Raw genomic sequence first — 17,824 nt, 5'->3', positions numbered from 1 at the left:
CCGCCGATGTCCAGGGTGAAATGTTTCACCCCGGTCTCCAGCACACAGAAAGGCCCGTCGCACGGGGGCTGCAGTGGTGTCCTGTGGGCGTCGTGCTGGACGAAGACGTACTCCGCGGTGCGAAGCTCTGGGGCGACGTGTGTAGGAGGGTGCCCGTGGTGCGCCGTCGGCACCGGGGCGAACCTCCGGGCGGTCTCCTGCAGCGCAGAACGCTCCTGCGCCGCGGACAAAGGTGCCGTGGGGTCGGGGAGGAACTCGCCCGGCACCCGCAGCGGTTGTCCAAAGACCAACTCCGCCGCGGATGCGCGCAGGTCCTCCTTGGGCGCCGTCCGGAGGCCCAGCAGGACCCAGGGGAGCCTGTCGACCCAGCCGCCGTCGCGGAGGGTGGCCCGGAGCGCGGCCTTCAACGAGTGGTGGAATCGCTCGCACAGGCCATTGGCCTGGGGGTGGTAGGCCGTGGTTCGGTGCAGCTGGACCCCGAGCCCCCGCGCGACCGCGGCCCAGAGCTCCGAGGTGAACTGGGGGCCGCGGTCGGACGAGATGTCCGAGGGGGCACCGAAACGGGCGACCCAGGTGGCGATGAACGCCTGCGCGACGTCTGCCGCCATCGTCGCCGCCAAAGGCACGGCCTCCGGCCACCGGGTGGTGCGGTCCACCATGGTGAGGACATGGGTGAAACCCCGTGAGGGGGGCAGAGGTCCCACCAGGTCCACGTGAACGTGGTCGAACCGACGTTCCGGCACCGTAAACGGGGCCAAGGGGGCCTGGGTGTGTCGGTGCACCTTTGCGCGCTGGCACGCGAGGCACGTCCTGGTCCAGCCGCGGACGGCCTTCCGGAGGCCATGCCAGACGAATTTGTCAGCGACCAACCGCTGGGAGGCCCTCGTGCCCAGGTGGGACAGGCCGTGGATGGCGTCAAAAACCTGGCGCTGCCAGCCTGCGGGCACGATGGGGCGAGGCCGCCCGAGGGAGACGTCGCAAACGAGGGCCGTGCCCGCGCCGTCGAAGGGCACCTCGGTGACGCGGAGGCCCGTGACGGCGGTCCGCAGGGCCTGGACCCCGGGGTCGGTGGCCTGGTCCGCTGCCATCCGGGCATAGTCGATGGCAAGGTGGACTGCGTGGGCGACGGCCCGGGAAAGGCAATCGGCCACCGGGTTGTCCTTTCCCGCGACGTGCCGGATGTCCGTCGTGTACTCGGACACGGCCTCGAGGTGACGCTGTTGCCGGGCCGACCACGGCTCGGCGGCCTTGCCCATCGCGAAAACCAGCGGCTTGTGGTCGACGAAGGCCGTGAACGCACGGCCCTCGAGCAGATGGCGGAAGTGCCTGACCGCCAGGTGAAGCCCAAGCAACTCGCGGTCGAAGGTGCTGTAACGGCGTTCGGGCGGGCGAAGCTGCCGGCTGAAGAACGCCGGCGGTTGCCAAGCTCCATGCACCCATTGCTCGTACACCGCGCCCACCGCGTAGTCCGAGGCGTCGGAGGTGAGGACGATCGGTGCATCGAGCGCTGGGTGCGCGAGCATGGTGGCGTTGGCCAAGGCGAGCTTCGCGCCAGAGAACGCCACGTCCATCTGCTCAGTCCAGGTAACGTCACCTTTGCCCGGCTTCCCTCGAAGGGCCTCGTGTAAGGGGCGCAGGAGCTGGGCGATGCGGGGCAGGAACCGATGGTAAAAGTTTACGATGCCCAGGAACTCCTGGAGCCCCTTGATCATGCGGGGGCGCGGAAACCCCTTCACTGCCTCCACCTTGGCCGGTAGGGGGACGGCCCCGTGCCTGGTGATGTGGTGCCCCAAAAAGTCGATTTCAGCGACACCGAACCAGCACTTGGCGGGGTTCACGATCAGGCCGTGCTGGCCCAGACGTTTGAAGAGCGTGCGGAGATGGTGAAGGTGCTCTTCGCGGGACGCGCTGGTGACGAGGATGTCGTCCAGGTATACGTCCAAAAAATCCAAGCCGCGCAAGACGCTGTCCATGAGGCACTGGAACGCCTGAGCCGCATTTTTCAAACCGAAGGGCATCCAAAGGAATTCGAAAAGCCCGAATGGCATGATGACAGCCGTCTTCGGGATGTCCTCCGGCCTGACAGGGACCTGATGGTAGCCGCGTATGAGGTCCACCTTTGAAAAGAAGGACATCCCCGCCAACCGGGCGGAGAAGTCCTGGATGTGGGGGACGGGGTAGCGGTCGGGGGTGGTGGCATCGTTGAGGCGCCGGTAGTCCCCGCACGGTCGCCATCCCCCGCCGGGCTTGGGCACGATGTGGAGCGGGGACGCCCACGCGCTCTCGGAGCGCCGCACGATGCCGAGCCGCTCCAGCGTAGCGAACTCCGCTTTAGCTACGGCGAGCTTCGTCGGCTCGAGGCGGCGTGCCCGGGCGTAGACCGGTGGCCCGGCGGTGGGGATGTGGTGTTCCACCCCGTGCTTGACTGTCCCCGCCGAGAAGGTGGGCCGCGTGAGGGCCGGGAAACCCGCGAGGAGGCGGGCGAATTCGTCCGCTGCCGGAAGCGTACAGATGAACCTGGCCGGAACGGAACCGCTCAGCAAGCCGCTCGGCGAGCCGCTCAGTGAGCCGCTCTGTGAGCTGCTCAACGAGGCGGGCAGCGCACACGCGAGTGAGCTGAACGTCTCAGCCTGGACAAGCCTTCTGCGCTTTACATCGACCAGTAATCCATTAGCACATAAGAAGTCCGCGCCGAGCAGTGCCATGGGCACGTCGGCCGTAACGAACGACCAACGGAAAACCTGACCTCCGAACCGCAGGGAGAGACAACGTTTTCCGTACGTGCGTATAGACGTACCATTGACCGCAAGCAGTGCGGGACCTCGGCCCACGGTGTGCTTGTCGGACGTACCGGCAGGAACGACACTCACCTGCGCCCCCGTGTCGCACAGGTAACGGCGCCCGGACAAGGTGTCCGTTATGTATAGAAGGCTGTTTGAATTGCCGACGCTCACCGTTGCCACCGAGCGCCGGCTCGCCCGTTTCCCGACCTGCCGAATGAGCACGGCGGGCGACACTGCCGAGCCTCGTGGCCGAATTTGGCGTGGAAGAAACACCAGGCGGGCAGCTGCGGCGTCGGAGGCCGCGGTTTTCTTCGCGGCGGCGGCGGTGGTGGTGGGCGGAGCGTGGCGGCGGACACGAGGTGCGGTGCATCGGGGAAAGCCTCGGGAGCCTCGGGAGCGGCGACCGCGCCAAGACTCGCCTGCGCATCCAAAGCCGCGTAGTATTTGTCGGCCTCAGCAGCGAGCGCACGGGGTTCCGTTAACGCGGAACCAGCCAAAGCGAGGCGGACTCGTGCTGGCAGCTGGCGTCGAAACAACGCCCAGAATAGAGCGTTCGGGGTTTCATCGCCCATGAGCGCCAGCATATGGTCCATACGGACCGACGGTCGCGTGTCCCCGATCTCGGAGAGGTCCAAGAGGCGATCGGCCCGTGCGTCCACCGTAAGGCCGAACGTGGCGAGGAGGAGACGCTTGACCGCCTCGTACTTGCCGTCGGCAGGTGGATCCCTTAGGACCGATACGACGCGGGTGGCCGTGCCGGGCCGGAGGGCGGCGACCACGTGGCAGTACATGGTCTCGTCCACCGTGATGCCTCGAAGTCGGAACTGGGCTTCCGCCTGCAGGAACCAAACTTCGGCTTGTGACTCCCAGAATTCGGGGAGCTTGATGGAGACCGCGTTGGTAGCCATTGTTGCGGCGGTTTCGGGTAGTCAGCGACGGCTGACTCGAACGTCGGAGGTCACCAATAAAGCACGCGGTGCTACGCGCGTGACTTGCTACCAAGGAGGAAGCGGACAACGTGGTAAGTTTATAGTTCTTTATTCCAAAGAGGTCACTGTAGCACTGGCACGCTCCGGGCTGCGCGCCCGGTGTATATCCTGAGGCCACGCCTACCCCTCGGGCGTGGCCCCCGCACACTTGGTGCGCGAATGATGTCACCACGCCAGTGGGCTTTCGTGTACGCCACAGTTCGCTGGTTCTCTTTACAGGTATTGTTAGGGATCGATTGAGATTCAACTCATGATATGAGCCAATGTTGGAACTCTGATTCTTACAACAATGACCATGTCATTGTAAATCGCGTGTATGTACTCACGTTGTAATATCGCGCATAGTATGATGACCATGTCTGTGTAATCGCGTGTATGTACTCACGTTGTAATATCGCGCATACTATGATGACCATGTCAGAGTAATCGCGTTTATGTACTCACGTTGTAATATCGCGCATAGTATGATGACCATGTCAGTGTAATCGCGTGTATGTACTCACGTTGTAATATCGCGCATACTATGATGACCATGTCAGTGTAATCGCGTGTATGTACTCACGTTGTAATATCGCGCATACTCTGATGACCATGTCAGTGTAATCGCGTGTGTTTACTCACGTTGTAATATCGCGCATAGTATGATGACCATGTCTGTGTAATCGCGTGTATGTACTCACGTTGTAATATCGCGCATAGTATGATGACCATGTCTGTGTAATCGCGTGTATGTACTCACGTTGTAATATCGCGCATAGTATGATGACCATGTCAGTGTAATCGCGTGTATTTACTCACGTTGTAATATCGCGCATAGTATGATGACCATGTCAGAGTAATCGCGTGTATGTATTCACGTTGTAATATCGCGCATAGTATGATGACCATGTCTGTGTAATCGCGTTTATGTACTCACGTTGTAATATCGCGCATAGTATGATGACCATGTCAGTGTAATCGCGTGTATGTACTCACGTTGTAATATCGCGCATAGTATGATAACCATGTCAGTGTAAGCGCGTGTATGTACTCACGTTGTAATATCGCGCATAGTATGATGACCATGTCATTGTAAATCGCGTGTATGTACTCACGTTGTAATATCGCGCATAGTATGATGACCATGTCTGTGTAATCGCGTGTATGTACTCACGTTGTAATATCGCGCATAGTATGATGACCATGTCAGTGTAATCGCGTGTATGTACTCACGTAATATCGCGCATAGTATGATGACCATGTCAGAGTAATCGCGTTTTGGTACTCACGTTGTAATATCGCGCATAGTATGATGACCATGTCAGAGTAATCGCGTTTTGGTACTCACGTTGTAATATCGCGCATAGTATGATGACCATGTCAGTGTAATCGCGTGTATGTACTCACGTTGTAATATCGCGCAAAGTATGATGACCATGTCAGAGTAATCGCATTTTGGTACTCACGTTGTAATATCGCGCATAGTATGATGACCATGTCAGTGTAATCGCGTGTATGTACTCACGTTGTAATATCGCGCATAGTATGATGACCATGTCAGAGTAATCGCGTTTTGGTACTCACGTTGTAATATCGCGCATAGTATGATGACCATGTCAGTGTAATCGCGTGTATGTACTCACGTTGTAATATCGCGCATAGTATGATGACCATGTCAGAGTAATCGCGTTTTGGTACTCACGTTGTAATATCGCGCATAGTATGATGACCATGTCGGTGTAATCGCGTGTTGTACGTACCCACGTTGTCATGTCGCGCATAGTTTGACGTTCGTGTCTGTCGAGACGTCGATATTCATTGGAATGGGTGTAAAAACGGCAATTTCCCTTTCCGCACTTTGATTTATTACGACTTAGGTGGACAGATCTACTCTTTTTTTTGGATCCTTTTTGAAATGCCGAAGTATTCTCCGTTTATAAACAAGGAGTAATCCGTAATCGTGTCACGTGATCATGATGGTTTCCGAATTGAGAGAATTTGAATCACTTCAGTTTGGTGAGTGAGTCCTGGTTTCCCTTCCCCCGTGCTAGTTTACCTCACCTCACCTTTACTCTTTACACTTTAAGTTTACACCTTGTCCCTTGAATGAGGCAAAATGTAAAGTTGTTGATTATGGAAGAAGGAATCAGTAAATTGTCTACACCACGGGCAAGGGGAGTGAAAGCAGAGAAATGAAGTCAGTAAGTGAAGAGAAGGACTTGGTTTGACCACTCTCGTACCAGGTAGATTGAAGGTACTTGGTTTGACCACCCTCATATCAGGTAGGTTGAAGGTACTTGGTTTAACCACTCTCGTATCAGGTAGATTGAGGGCACCTGGTTTAACCACTGTTGTATCAGGTAGATTGAACATACTTGGTTTAGCCACTCTCGTATCAGGTAGATTGAAGGTACTTGGTTTAGCCACTCTTGTATCAGGTGGATTGAGGGCACCTGGTCTAACCACTCTTGTATCAGGTAGATTGAAGGTACTTGGTCTAACCACTCGTTTCAGGTAGATTGAACATACTTGGTTTAGCCACTCTTGTATCAGGTGGATTGAGGGCACCTGGTCTAACCACTCTTGTATCATGTAGATTGAAGTTACTTGGTTGAGCCACTCTCGTATCAGGTAGATTGAAGGTACTTGGTCTAACCACTCGTTTCAGGTAGATTGAAGGTACTTGGTTTAGCCACTCTCGTATCAGGTGGATTGAGGGCACCTTGTCTAACCACTCTTGTAGTTAGACTGTTTTGCGCATCCGTGTAGTGAGACCGAAGTATGTGTGATGTTTTCTCTTTAAATGTCACTATGTCGTTTAAGCCATTTCCCTCTGCGATTTTGATGGAGTCCCCGTATTGTTCCTTGAGTTTGTTCTGTAGATAGTGATGGCCATAAGGAAACGAATCTTCACGATTCAAAAACTCCTTCATTTTGTCCTTGAGGTATGAAATGGTCAACTGTCCCTCATCGTTCATCTCTCGATATGCACACATCCTGAAGATGTCTGCTCTTGATCAGCATCTTTAGGCCGTCCAGATTTTCTGTGTTTTGCATCCGTTCCACCCCGAAAGTGCAGCGGTGCATCATACCCATTGCGGAAATTGACAAGGCATGTATGGTGGTATATGCAATCGGCAGCATGAAGATCTCCATCATAGTACTCCACCCACCCTTTCACAGTACATGACCAATCATCAGAACGACTTTCACAGCACTCCAGGATGGTCCTGGCAAAGGAGTCTGTCTTGACGTAGCTGTAGTCCGAACCTCCAATAGCAACCTGGGTCCCACAGAAAAGGCAATCAGACTTGCTGTTGAAAGGCCCAGTAGACACACGTGCACTTCTCTTCAGTGAGACTATGGAGGAACCACTTTTCTTCTTTTGATTCTCAATGTCATGTTGATTTATGGACTGTTTACGACAGTCCAAGTGTACTTTACAGTCAGCCGTCACAGCAATGCTATCACCTCTCCTAACATTTGCTGCATTGATGCCATCAGCGTGCTTCTGACGAACTTTTACGCCATCTCCATCTTCAATCCTTTCCTTGCAGATCGGACAACTTTCATGGGCTAAGCTTGAAGCACTCGTGTTCCAAACATGAAACAGAAATAGAAACATTCGATATTCAAGAAAATAACGCTGAAAGAAGGTCAAAATAAGTAATCTATCTATAATTCCAGCAATCTCTGTGTGTGTGTGTGTGTGTGTGTGTGTGTGTGTGTGTGTGTGTGTGTGTGTGTGTGTGTGTGTGTGTGTGTGTGTGTGTGTGTGTGTGTCTGTGTGTCTGTGTGTGTGTTTGTTTGTTTGTCTGTGACCGCTGTTTCTCGACAACCACGGGTCCGATATACTTTAAACTTGCCAGGTATATTGCTGGGGACCCGAGGATGTGCCTTTTCAAGGTTTCATATTAATCGGACAAGTAGTTACCGAGCTATGTCCAAAAAACGATTCAACCAATCAGAGAGCAGCGAGCTATCACGTGTGCCGAACGTGCCGAACAGACTCTGCCTCGGACGGCACATTTGAGAGCGTATTCATTTATTTCACGTTGGCAAACTATGTTGCCGTTAAACTATGTTTTAAAACTAATTAAAACTAATTTGCGATTCATCGTAACTGCGATTTGCGACCTTCCGGACAGTGAAGACTTCACTTCCGGCAGCCAATCACAGAACGCGTTGTTGCGAGCCGAGCCGAGCGCGTGCGCCATTACGGTTCGTAATTCGATTTCTTCCGGAGAAAATAATAATTTCTCGATTTCTTATGCGCATTATTTCTCCCAGAGCGAAGGGCGGAAGCGAAGAGCGTTGTTTTTTTTGTTTATGGGCGTACGGGCGTACGGGCGGGGTAGAGCGTACGGGTAGCGTTTTTTTGTTTTTTTGGCAAGGAACGGGCACCCACGTACGGGCATGCCCTAGTATTTAATAAAGAAAACAATGAAGCAAAAACCACTGTCCTATATCAAACTGTTTAGGAATATTGGCCGCCATCTTGGATTTACAGATTTGATGGACCAAGTCATAAATCCATTGAGACCACCTTTCGAGGCCATTTTTCCCCGCAGGGTGGGGGTTGGCCTTTTTCGGGCCCCGTGGTCCCCTTTTTGAAGCAATGTTTTATGGCCGGATGCCCTTCCTGCCGCCAACCCTGTTAGTCACCTCTTGCGACACACAGGGAATTACCAGTGAGCTGGTACTCAATTTGCCGACCTCGGAAGGATAACAGGCTGAGTCAACCCCTCTGGTGTTCATTCAGCGATTTGACCGGGATTCGAACCCAGGATCCTAGGATCCCAAGCCGGCACCCTAACCGGGAAGCCAACACCAGGCTTCATAAATCCATTGGCACCAATGAATTCCTTGACCCTTAAAACCCTAGTTTCCTCCCCCCAAGCCCTCTCCCTCCCACACATCTCCCTGCTCTTAAATGTTGTGTGCTCTCAAGTGTTTGCGTGCTTCCCATTCTCTTGTCTTCCGCTCCCTCTTTTTATATATTTTGTTTGTCTGGTTGATTTGTTTGTGAAGTAAATGTCAGCTCTTTCACGAGCCTCGATTCAGTATCCAAAAAAAAAAAAAAAAAAACAAACAAAAAAAAACATATTGTTCTACACCTAACGATAAGGAAGTTACAGCCACCTTCTTGATTTTCAGGGTCAGCGGTGGCCATCTTGAACTGACCCAGTTTTAACCTACTTCCGGTGGTCAGATTGTGGTATTTTTTTTTTTTCTGTCATTTAAAACACCCAGTAGGTAAAAAAAAAAAAAAACTGAAAAACCTTTTGTTGGAATTTGTTGAGGGTTAGGGTTTTTTTTTTCTTTCATAAATTGACCCACCTACATTCACAACCTTTTGGGATTTCTGCAAGAGCAGAATGGACTTCGTAGGTGACCGAGGCTCGGTTCCACCTCGGTGTGATTTTATGAAGTGAAAACGATGTCGATTGCCCTCCTCAAATCCCATTACAGAAACAGCTGTTGTGATTGTTCCAGATTTGTCCAAACGAGATCCCTTCGATGACGACTTCGACCTCCTGCACGTCGGAGCTGATGGAGACTTTGAGGTGACGCTGAAGTTGAGCCAATCGAACGATGTGCTACAAGGTGCTCGCCAACCTTTGGCTACCGTGAGTAGTTAATGAGCGGTCGACGGATTCACATAATTAATTTTATATACGTGGGGAAATTACAGGCCCAGACCAGGAATCGTACCCAGGTCTTCTGGAAAACCGTACCAGTGCTCTGCCATCTGAGCTACCTGGGTGACCCTGACCAAGCATGCAGTTTTCCCACACATATGATTGCCACTCTATTTCCGTCATTGCTTCTGGTGCACTCGCTGCCAACCATAGAGAAAGCGAGTTACCCACGGCATAGGGACGCCACGGCTCTTCAGATTACCCTTCCTCTTGCTGCGAATCCGCTCCATTAACTGCTAGTAGTAACCTTAATCTTTCCCGTTTGCAGTACCACGGCTCACTGTTCTTTCTGCCTTCAGCTGCCTCTTGGACTCCCCCCATTTGCTGCCGACCCTTCACACGATGCAGAGTCTCGCTTCCTCCTCTCCCCACAACGATTGTCCCTCCATCACTTTGAGCGACTACAGAGGTGAAGCTCCTTCCTTTCACTCGTCCCGGTAATGTTTCGCTCGTCGTATTTTGCTTCGATCACACTGGTGACTAAATTCAATTTTGTATCATTATTCCCTGTGGAAATAGGAGTTTTCGATTTGACGTCCAATCGACTATTTCAAAGGGACTATTCAGCGCACTGTAATCTCTTCTACGTTTCTTTCCATCATGGTTTTAACCAATACACACCTGGTGTTTGTTTTGAAGCTTCATTCCTCGCGAGATCGATCCCGAATCGCTCTTTGAAGGTGACGTTTGCACCGTACCCACTTTGCTCGCCGTCGATCGGAACCCTACGACCGGTGAGCTATTGGGCTTCCACGAGGTGAGTCGATGTCTCGTTAACCTTGAGCTTTGTCAACCTTTCACTGATGTGCTTTTGGCCTGGTTTTCATTAAAAGCCGACTACCGTCACAGCTCCGGTGGTTGTCAGCCGATCTACCACCTGCTACTTGCTAAGTGTTTGTTTTTACAAAATAAAGGGCACTGCATGACATGGACCAAACGACGACGATGCGTGACTCGAACACAGAATAACATCCCTGCGTCGTTTCATTCTCCTACCTCGTGAAACCATTCTGTTTTCTTGCTTTAAGAACGCCAAACTTCCAGGACAGACGAAGGAAGCCGATCAACCTTACTACCTCCTACCATTCAAGCAAAGAGATAGAGAGGATTTTCCAGAGAGTCAGAGAGATCATTGATGAAGACCAGAAAAAGCACAGGGCCCAGAACACTACCTTGGGGAACTCCAGCCTGGACAGGAAGAGGAGATGAGAGAATTACATTTAGAGCGACATGTTGACTGCGATAGGAGAGGAAGTCCACGAGCCATGTGTGGAGATTTCCATGGATACCACAAGAGGAGAGTTTGCCAACCTTGTTAGTCGCCTCTTTAGAAGTTCCTGCTACCAACCTTGTTAGTCGCCTCTTTCGACACACAGGGAATTACCAGTGAACTGGTACTCGATTTGCTGACCTCGGAAGGATGACAGGCTGAGTCAACCTCCCTGGCGTTAAGTCAGCGATCGACCAGGATTCAAACCCAGGATCCTAGGATCCCAAGCTAAGACCTTAACCGCTAAGCTAACTCCAGGTTTATATGTCAAGGAAGATGTCACTGATTTCCTGTTTGGCGTTGAGGACCTCCATCCCCTGTTGAGACAGCAGAAGCAGCGTGTCCGGTTTGATAGAAACTTCTCCACCTTATCGGGAGAGAAGGACACGGAGTCCAGGAGCAGCTGGGTACGACTGAGTAAGGTGGGTACAGAGAGCGATGGGTTTGGGAGTCTGTTAAAAATACATGCTGTCATGAAATTGAAGTATTCCAAGGAATTCTTTTGTCATTATGTGTCAAAGCTTTGAGGATATTCATCCTCACCCCTCTGGGAAGTTGGGAAGTTGTAACCCTCCTCCTTCCCCCTCTGAATCACGAATTGTAAACACCCACCAAACTGGTAATAGTGGACCCCTCAAATTTAGAAGTTGCATCTCCCCCTCCCAAAAAAAATTATTGGGCAGAAGTCCTGTTTTTCCCAATCTCCAACAGAAAGTCTTTTGGAGAAGATCCTTTTGAATTTCGACGTGTGGAACATCCCAGCATTAGATACCAACGGCTATCCACATGATGGAAATGTCTGTTCCTTCCTGCAAGGAATGCAAGTCCAGAGAGAGGTGGATCCACTGTTAGAGTTAAAACAACATTGAGACACAGAATCAAGCTCGACATGTCGGAGCCATTCTTCCACATCTCCGTAAATGGAGCAGAAACTTTTCATATCTGACTTGGTTTGCGGTTATGTCGGCCTTCAACAAACAATCGATCAATTGGTGTATTCATGGGAACTTTCAGGAATGGAACACTGTCCTGGAAGTGATCGTGGTGGGAAATTGTTTTTATTAGGAAATCCGACATGATGCTTCTTTCCCTCGTTTATTATTATTTAGTACACGCACAAACTGCTTACTTCAAATGATCGTTGAATGGAAATCCGTTGGTTTGCCGAACCATTGGGGACATGACTCGACTTTTTGTTTTGGACCTGATGACTATTTTCCAACTGAATGATGCAAATACTTGACGGTGACCGTGTCTTTCCGAAAATTCGACACAGACAAAAGACAAGAAGAAGATGGCAGAAAAATGTGAACTTTATGAATTCAAGGTGTGCGATGAAAACGATGATGATAGCAGATCGTTTCACTACCGAGGTAATCCTCAGTCTAGAGTAGAGACCAGACTGCCTCCCATGTAATCTAGGGCCTGCAAACTTGCCATTTTATTATTATATTCTCAAGTCAACAACTACTGTACATCAGTAAGACTATTATTCTTCGTGGAGGACAATCTTAAATGGGTGATCAGGATTTAAAAACTGTTCACTAATCACATTTATGTAACAAATCAAAGAGTTTTCTTCCGAGGATACCGTAGGATAACTGAATTTAAGGCCTACATATGCTCCAATGGCCTCTCAGAGAATCTGGACCCCCAGAACTTTCGGGGACCGAGGTGAATCCCACCCTTGGACCAGCGTAATCCTAGCTTCGCCCATGAAATCACAGATGTGTACTTTAATGAACCTGGCCATCTACTTTAGAATTTGATGCAAACCCACAAGAGCCGACCGACCGAGCCTCGTGTTTGCATGGCGTATTCAACTCCTTCCTACATCTTCTAAATATCTCTAATCTGATCACAGCTGATAGTCTGATACACAGGTAGGTTTGCTTTCCATGTTTGAACAAACTATCTTCAGTAGCTCCTTCAATCCTACGTCTTCATTGTCTGATCATCAAAATGTTGTCGAAGTAGAGCCCCAGAGGTGAAACAACTGTTTAATGGTCTCCGAGTTCACTGGTGTAAGGCCCTCAGAAAAATAAGTTTTGTGCACCTTGTCACCTCACTTCCAACATTCCTCTTAAATAATCAACCACGAAAACCATTTGATCATCGTGTTTTGAACTTGTTTTAAATGACCTTCCCATGAACCATTGTTCACCAGACGTGGGCTCCAGACGTGGGAAAGACGGCCAAGAACTCTCTGTCATTTCTACGCAAGCCCGGCCCACCAGGCGAGGCACTACGAGGAAATGCTACCAACTACCCCTTCTGGCCCGGTGGGTGCACTCTCAGCCCAGGGTGATGTAATTTGTAGTTCACAGCGGGAGGCACAGATGACTCCCGAAGCTGGATTGATTGACTGGTGTTTAATAGAGCAACCTCTCGGTGTTGTTTTAACGGAAGTCATCTCTGCTGTTTTGGGGATCTCACCTGATTAATTTAACCTTTGAGATGACGGTAATAATTCAATGTGCTGCCAATAAGTTGGTTGTATTACGATGGTGCAGGAGGGATGGATGAGCCCAGCTTGGAAGTCATGAAAGCGAAAGGAAATGAAGAAGAAGAAGTGGATTTTGAGAGAGGCAAGTGAAAAATGATGGGCGTGCGGATCGGATTTATTGAGTGGAGACGTTCGTGTAAGTAATTTGGAAAGGGCATATGACCTTTGACCTTTTGAACCACAAAAAAAATCAGTTCATCTTTGAGTAAATTCAATACTTGTACCAAATGTGGTTGAAAGCCCTTCAGTGGTTAACAAGTTATTGTGGTATACAAAAAAAACAAAAAAGGATGGATGTCTGCACGGACATCTGGACGGACAATAAATAATCTTACTATAATTCACCAAATGTCCGTCCGTCTGTCTGTCTGTCTGTCTGTTTGAAGGTACCGTAAAAACTGCTGAACCGATCTCAACGATATTTTGGGTGGGTAATCCTGGGATCTCCAGGAGTAAAATAGGCTATTTAGTTTTCCCAATTTCAGCTTTCGTCTCCAGCATTCTCAGGTTTGGACTCCCGCATAACATTCGCGTTCGCATAACGTTCATTGTGACGATGTTGTTTTCCCGGGTGCCGCAGAAACGGCTGCACCGATCTCTGCACGGCTGCACCGATTGAACTCGGTGACCTCGGACAAAGACTTTTTATAAGGACATGGGTTGAATCCCTGCTTGAGAGAATTCCAACCCTCTCCCCGCCATCACGGCCATGCGATTTAATGAACCGACTGAGATTTAATGAATAGCTCAACGGTAATATTGACATTCTGAAGACTCTCCAAGACTGTCTGCGTCAGAACAATCCCTACATCCAGTCTCTGAAATCTGCCCGTGAGTTGATGGAAGCAGACAACAACATCACCATGGTTCTGGATGCAAGAAAGCGGCCTTCAGGTGAGCATGCTCGACGTTACAACCTCCCGCAGGCTGGCGAGGTATCCATCATCATACCCGGCGAGCATCTGGACCATTTGAACGTCATCCTCTATAAGCGTGAAGGTAGACTTCAAACGATCACGGAGCTGCACCGGAGCTACGACCCTCTTCACTATGTGCTGATGTTCCGCCATGGTGAAGAAGGATTCAAGATCGACATCCCTCATGCAAAAGGCCGAGGCACTATATCCCAAAGTGAGTTCGCAAGGGTCCGCCTTCAGATCAGAGATCAAAATTTCAATCAGGTCATGAGGTGTCGACGACTTACTCAGCAGTACGCATGCGATCAGTATGCCAAGGCTGAAGTGTCAAGACTTCGGTGGGCAAGGAACAACCAGAAGACGATCCGTGCAGGCAAGTACCAAGGCCTGATGGATGCTATAGATCACCAAGAAGAGATGCAGGCTGGAACAAAGATTATCCTACCACCATCGATCTATAGTCTCCTCGATGGTACGCTGAAGCCTTTCAAGATGCTATGGCTTCCATTCCCAGAAGAGCAGCCCTGTGACCGGCCTGACCTAACTGCACGCTTCTTCAGTAATTGTCATGGTTCTCTTTTTGAGGCAATGTTTTATGGCCGGATGCCCTTCGTGACGCCAACCCTCTTAGTCGCCTCTTACGACACGCAGGGATACGGTGTACCTATTCTAAACCAGGGTACACACCGGGACTAACTAAATGCACTAACTAACTGCACTGCACTAACTGCACGCGTCTTCAGTATCGAGCTTAAATCTCTCATGGCGGATCTGAAGAGTGGAATGCTTGGAGAAGTGGTGGGATACTTCGGCATGAAGGAGGATCAGAAACGTGGAATGATGATTTGCGTGTGATATGATTTAACGGATGTTTATATGAATCGTTTAAAATAAAAAAGCCTTCAATTTCTGATATTTTACCTTTTCATTTGGGCCTCCCAATTGAAGCCCCGCCCATAGGGCGGGTACCGTTGCTCGTAATAATAATAATAATAATATTTGTGTAGCACCTTTTGCCTATGGACACAAAGGTGTGGACAACCTGAAAACATAATGCCTCTGACCTTCGGCTGTGGAAGTGTAACAAGAAAACATGCAAATGAATTATTTATTTACACTTCATTATACCCTCTTGGGGTGAAAGGGTGCAAGAAAGGTGGAGTGGGGTTGGGGGCAGTGTCTTAAACTATCATGAGTATGTACAGTCTTAAACTATCATGAGTATGTACAGTGTCTTAAACTATCATGAGTATGTACAGTGTCTTAAACTATCATGAGTATGTACAGTGTCTTAAACTATCATGAGTATGTACAGTGTCTTAAACTATCATGAGTATGTACAGTGTCTTAAACTATCATGAGTATGTACAGTGTCTTCGACTATCATGAGTTCTCCTGATTCGACTATCACTCTGAAGCAGGTTCTCCTCAAGGGTTTGCCTCTATGTGGCTCCATTCATTGTTCCCTCTATCTTTACAAACCTCCCAGTCCCTGCCACTGAAAAGCATCCCCACAGCATGATGCTGCCACCACCATGCTTCATGTTCGTGGCATTGAATGGGTGATCTGTGCACGGTTTCCGCCAGACGTCGCACTTTTGATTCAGGCCAAAGAGTTCAATTTTTGCCTCATCAAAACACAATATTTTACGTCATGCTCTCAGAGTCTTTCACGTACCTTTTTGCAAACACCAGGCGTGCTTGTCATGTGCTTTTTTCTCAGGCATGGCTTCCGTCTGGCCACTCTCCCATAAAGCCTAGATTTGTGAAGTGCTGTAGAGACTATTGTCATTCCGGCAGGTTCTCCCATCTCAGCCAAAGAACTCTGTAGTTCTGTCAGAGTCGTCATTGGGTTCTTGTTCACCTCCCTGACCAAGGCCATGCTATGGAGATGCTTTCAGTATCTCAATGGAATACTGTTCTCCCCTCTGGGCTAGGTGTGAGGCAGGTGCTCCTGCCTCGCACCTAGCTCGGCTTCACGCTGTTGAAACCAAAGCTTTCAGAATCATTGGAATCTCCCGCGATGAAGCTAACTCCGAGGGCCTTTCACTTACTCACCGCAGGCAGGTTGGTGGTCTTTCTGTCTTCTACCAACTCCTCTCTGGCCTTGCTCCCCCAGCTCTCTGGGCTCTATCCCCCAAATATTCCTACAGGTCGCACAAGATCTGCCTGCAACCCTCTTATGGTTAAACTGCCAAAATCAAGACTCTCTGCTCACCTTCATTCCTTCATTCCTCTTTTCTCCCGCCTCTGGAACAAACTCCCTCTCTCTCTTCAATCTCACTCCTCCCTCCAGGTCTTTAAAACAGCTGTTCACCACCATCTCTCATCTTCCCCCATCCAAAACCTTGATCTTTTCTACCCCCGCTAATTTCACCCCAGATTAACCTTTTTGAAATACCAACTTCCTTCCTGGAAGTCCTTGCAGTGTCCTTGTGTTTTGTACTTCTCCCTCCCCCCTCCCCCCTTCCCACGCCTCCACCCCCCCCTAGCCCTCTCCCTCCCATGGATCTCCCGATGTCTCTGCTCTCAAATGTTGTGTTTGTGTCCTTCCCATTCTCTCCCCATCTTGTCTACCGCTCCCCTTATTATATGTTTTGTGTGTCTGTTTGATTTTTTTGTGTGCTAAATGTTAGCTCTTTCACGAGCCTCGATCCTGTATACAAAAAAAAGAGCAAAAAAAGGCCTTGCTCGGTTCCACAGTTTGATTGGACAGCCAGGTCTAGAAAGAGTCTGGGTAGATCCACATTCTTTCCATTTCCTAATGATAGAGCTCATTCTGCTCTTGGGAACTTTCAACATGAGAAATTGCTTCATACTCTTCCCCAGATCTATGCCTCCTCACAATTCTCTCTCGGAGTTCTACGGACAGTTCCTTGGACTTCATGGTAGAGTTTCTGCCCTGACATTCGCTGTCAACTGTGGGAGCTTATATAGAAAGGTGTGTTTCTTTCTAAATCATGTCCAATCAATTGAATTGGCCACAGGTGGACTCCAATGAAGTTGTGGAGACATCTCAATGGTGATAAAAGGAAATTGGATGCACCTGAGCCTAATCGGCATATCATAGCAAAGGGGTGGAATACTTATTGACTCAAGACATTTCAGCTTTTCATTTTTAATTAATTTGTAAAAATTCTAAAAACAAAATTCCACTTTGACATCATCTTACTATAATTCACCAAATGTCCATCCGTCCGATCGAAGGTACCGCAAAAACGGCTCAACCGATCGCAACGATATTTTGGGTGGGTAATCCTGGGACCCCTGGGAGTAAAATAGGTTATATTGTTTTTCCAAGTTTTCCAATTTTCCAGTTTTTCCAAACACGATGGAATAATATTTACCGATATGAACAGTGATGTGGCTTTTATTGAAATTCTACAAATACTGTTTAGATTTTGATGACAATTATGAACCTGCCGCGAATGCGGAAGTGGACAGATGACGGCAATGCGCGGGTTTGATAATATCCAAATACAACCATCATTCAATCGTAATGTTAAATCGTTGAATATGAATCGTGTTAATCGTTTTGTTAAAGTATCAATTGATTATTGGAATTGAGTGAATACAATTACGATTTTGAATTCGTAATTGTGTTCACCCAACCGTACGGAACTTCACCTCAGGATTTAAATATTTGTTTATGTCACGACGAATGTTGTTAAAAGTTTA

At 49.5% G+C, this 17,824-nt stretch overlaps 1 protein-coding gene across 2 annotated transcripts in view; it reads left to right on the top strand.

The window, feature by feature from the left end:
* The first annotated feature begins 5,468 nt into the window (after window positions 1–5,468).
* The window catches only part of SKIC2 (SKI2 subunit of superkiller complex), an 82,694-nt gene continuing 70,338 nt past the window's right edge, over window positions 5,469–17,824 (top strand). The window contains exons 1-6 of one of the 2 annotated variants that reach the window (XM_068117951.2): window positions 5,469–5,767; window positions 9,248–9,381; window positions 9,753–9,862; window positions 10,093–10,210; window positions 12,891–13,005; window positions 13,237–13,311. In XM_068117951.2, the coding sequence (XP_067974052.2) occupies window positions 5,725–5,767; window positions 9,248–9,381; window positions 9,753–9,862; window positions 10,093–10,210; window positions 12,891–13,005; window positions 13,237–13,311 (595 nt within the window). In that variant the 5' untranslated portion in view covers window positions 5,469–5,724. Of the gene's footprint in view, window positions 5,768–9,247; window positions 9,382–9,721; window positions 9,863–10,092; window positions 10,211–12,890; window positions 13,006–13,236; window positions 13,312–17,824 lie in introns of both variants that reach the window. The other variant, XM_068117952.2, reaches the window with a different exon arrangement.

Source organism: Myxine glutinosa, chromosome 5 (assembly GCF_964187855.1).
Source record: "Myxine glutinosa chromosome 5, kmMyxGlut1.1, whole genome shotgun sequence".
In the NCBI taxonomy this organism is placed as follows: domain Eukaryota; kingdom Metazoa; phylum Chordata; class Myxini; order Myxiniformes; family Myxinidae; genus Myxine; species Myxine glutinosa.
This window is presented reverse-complemented; position numbering and strand designations above follow the sequence as displayed.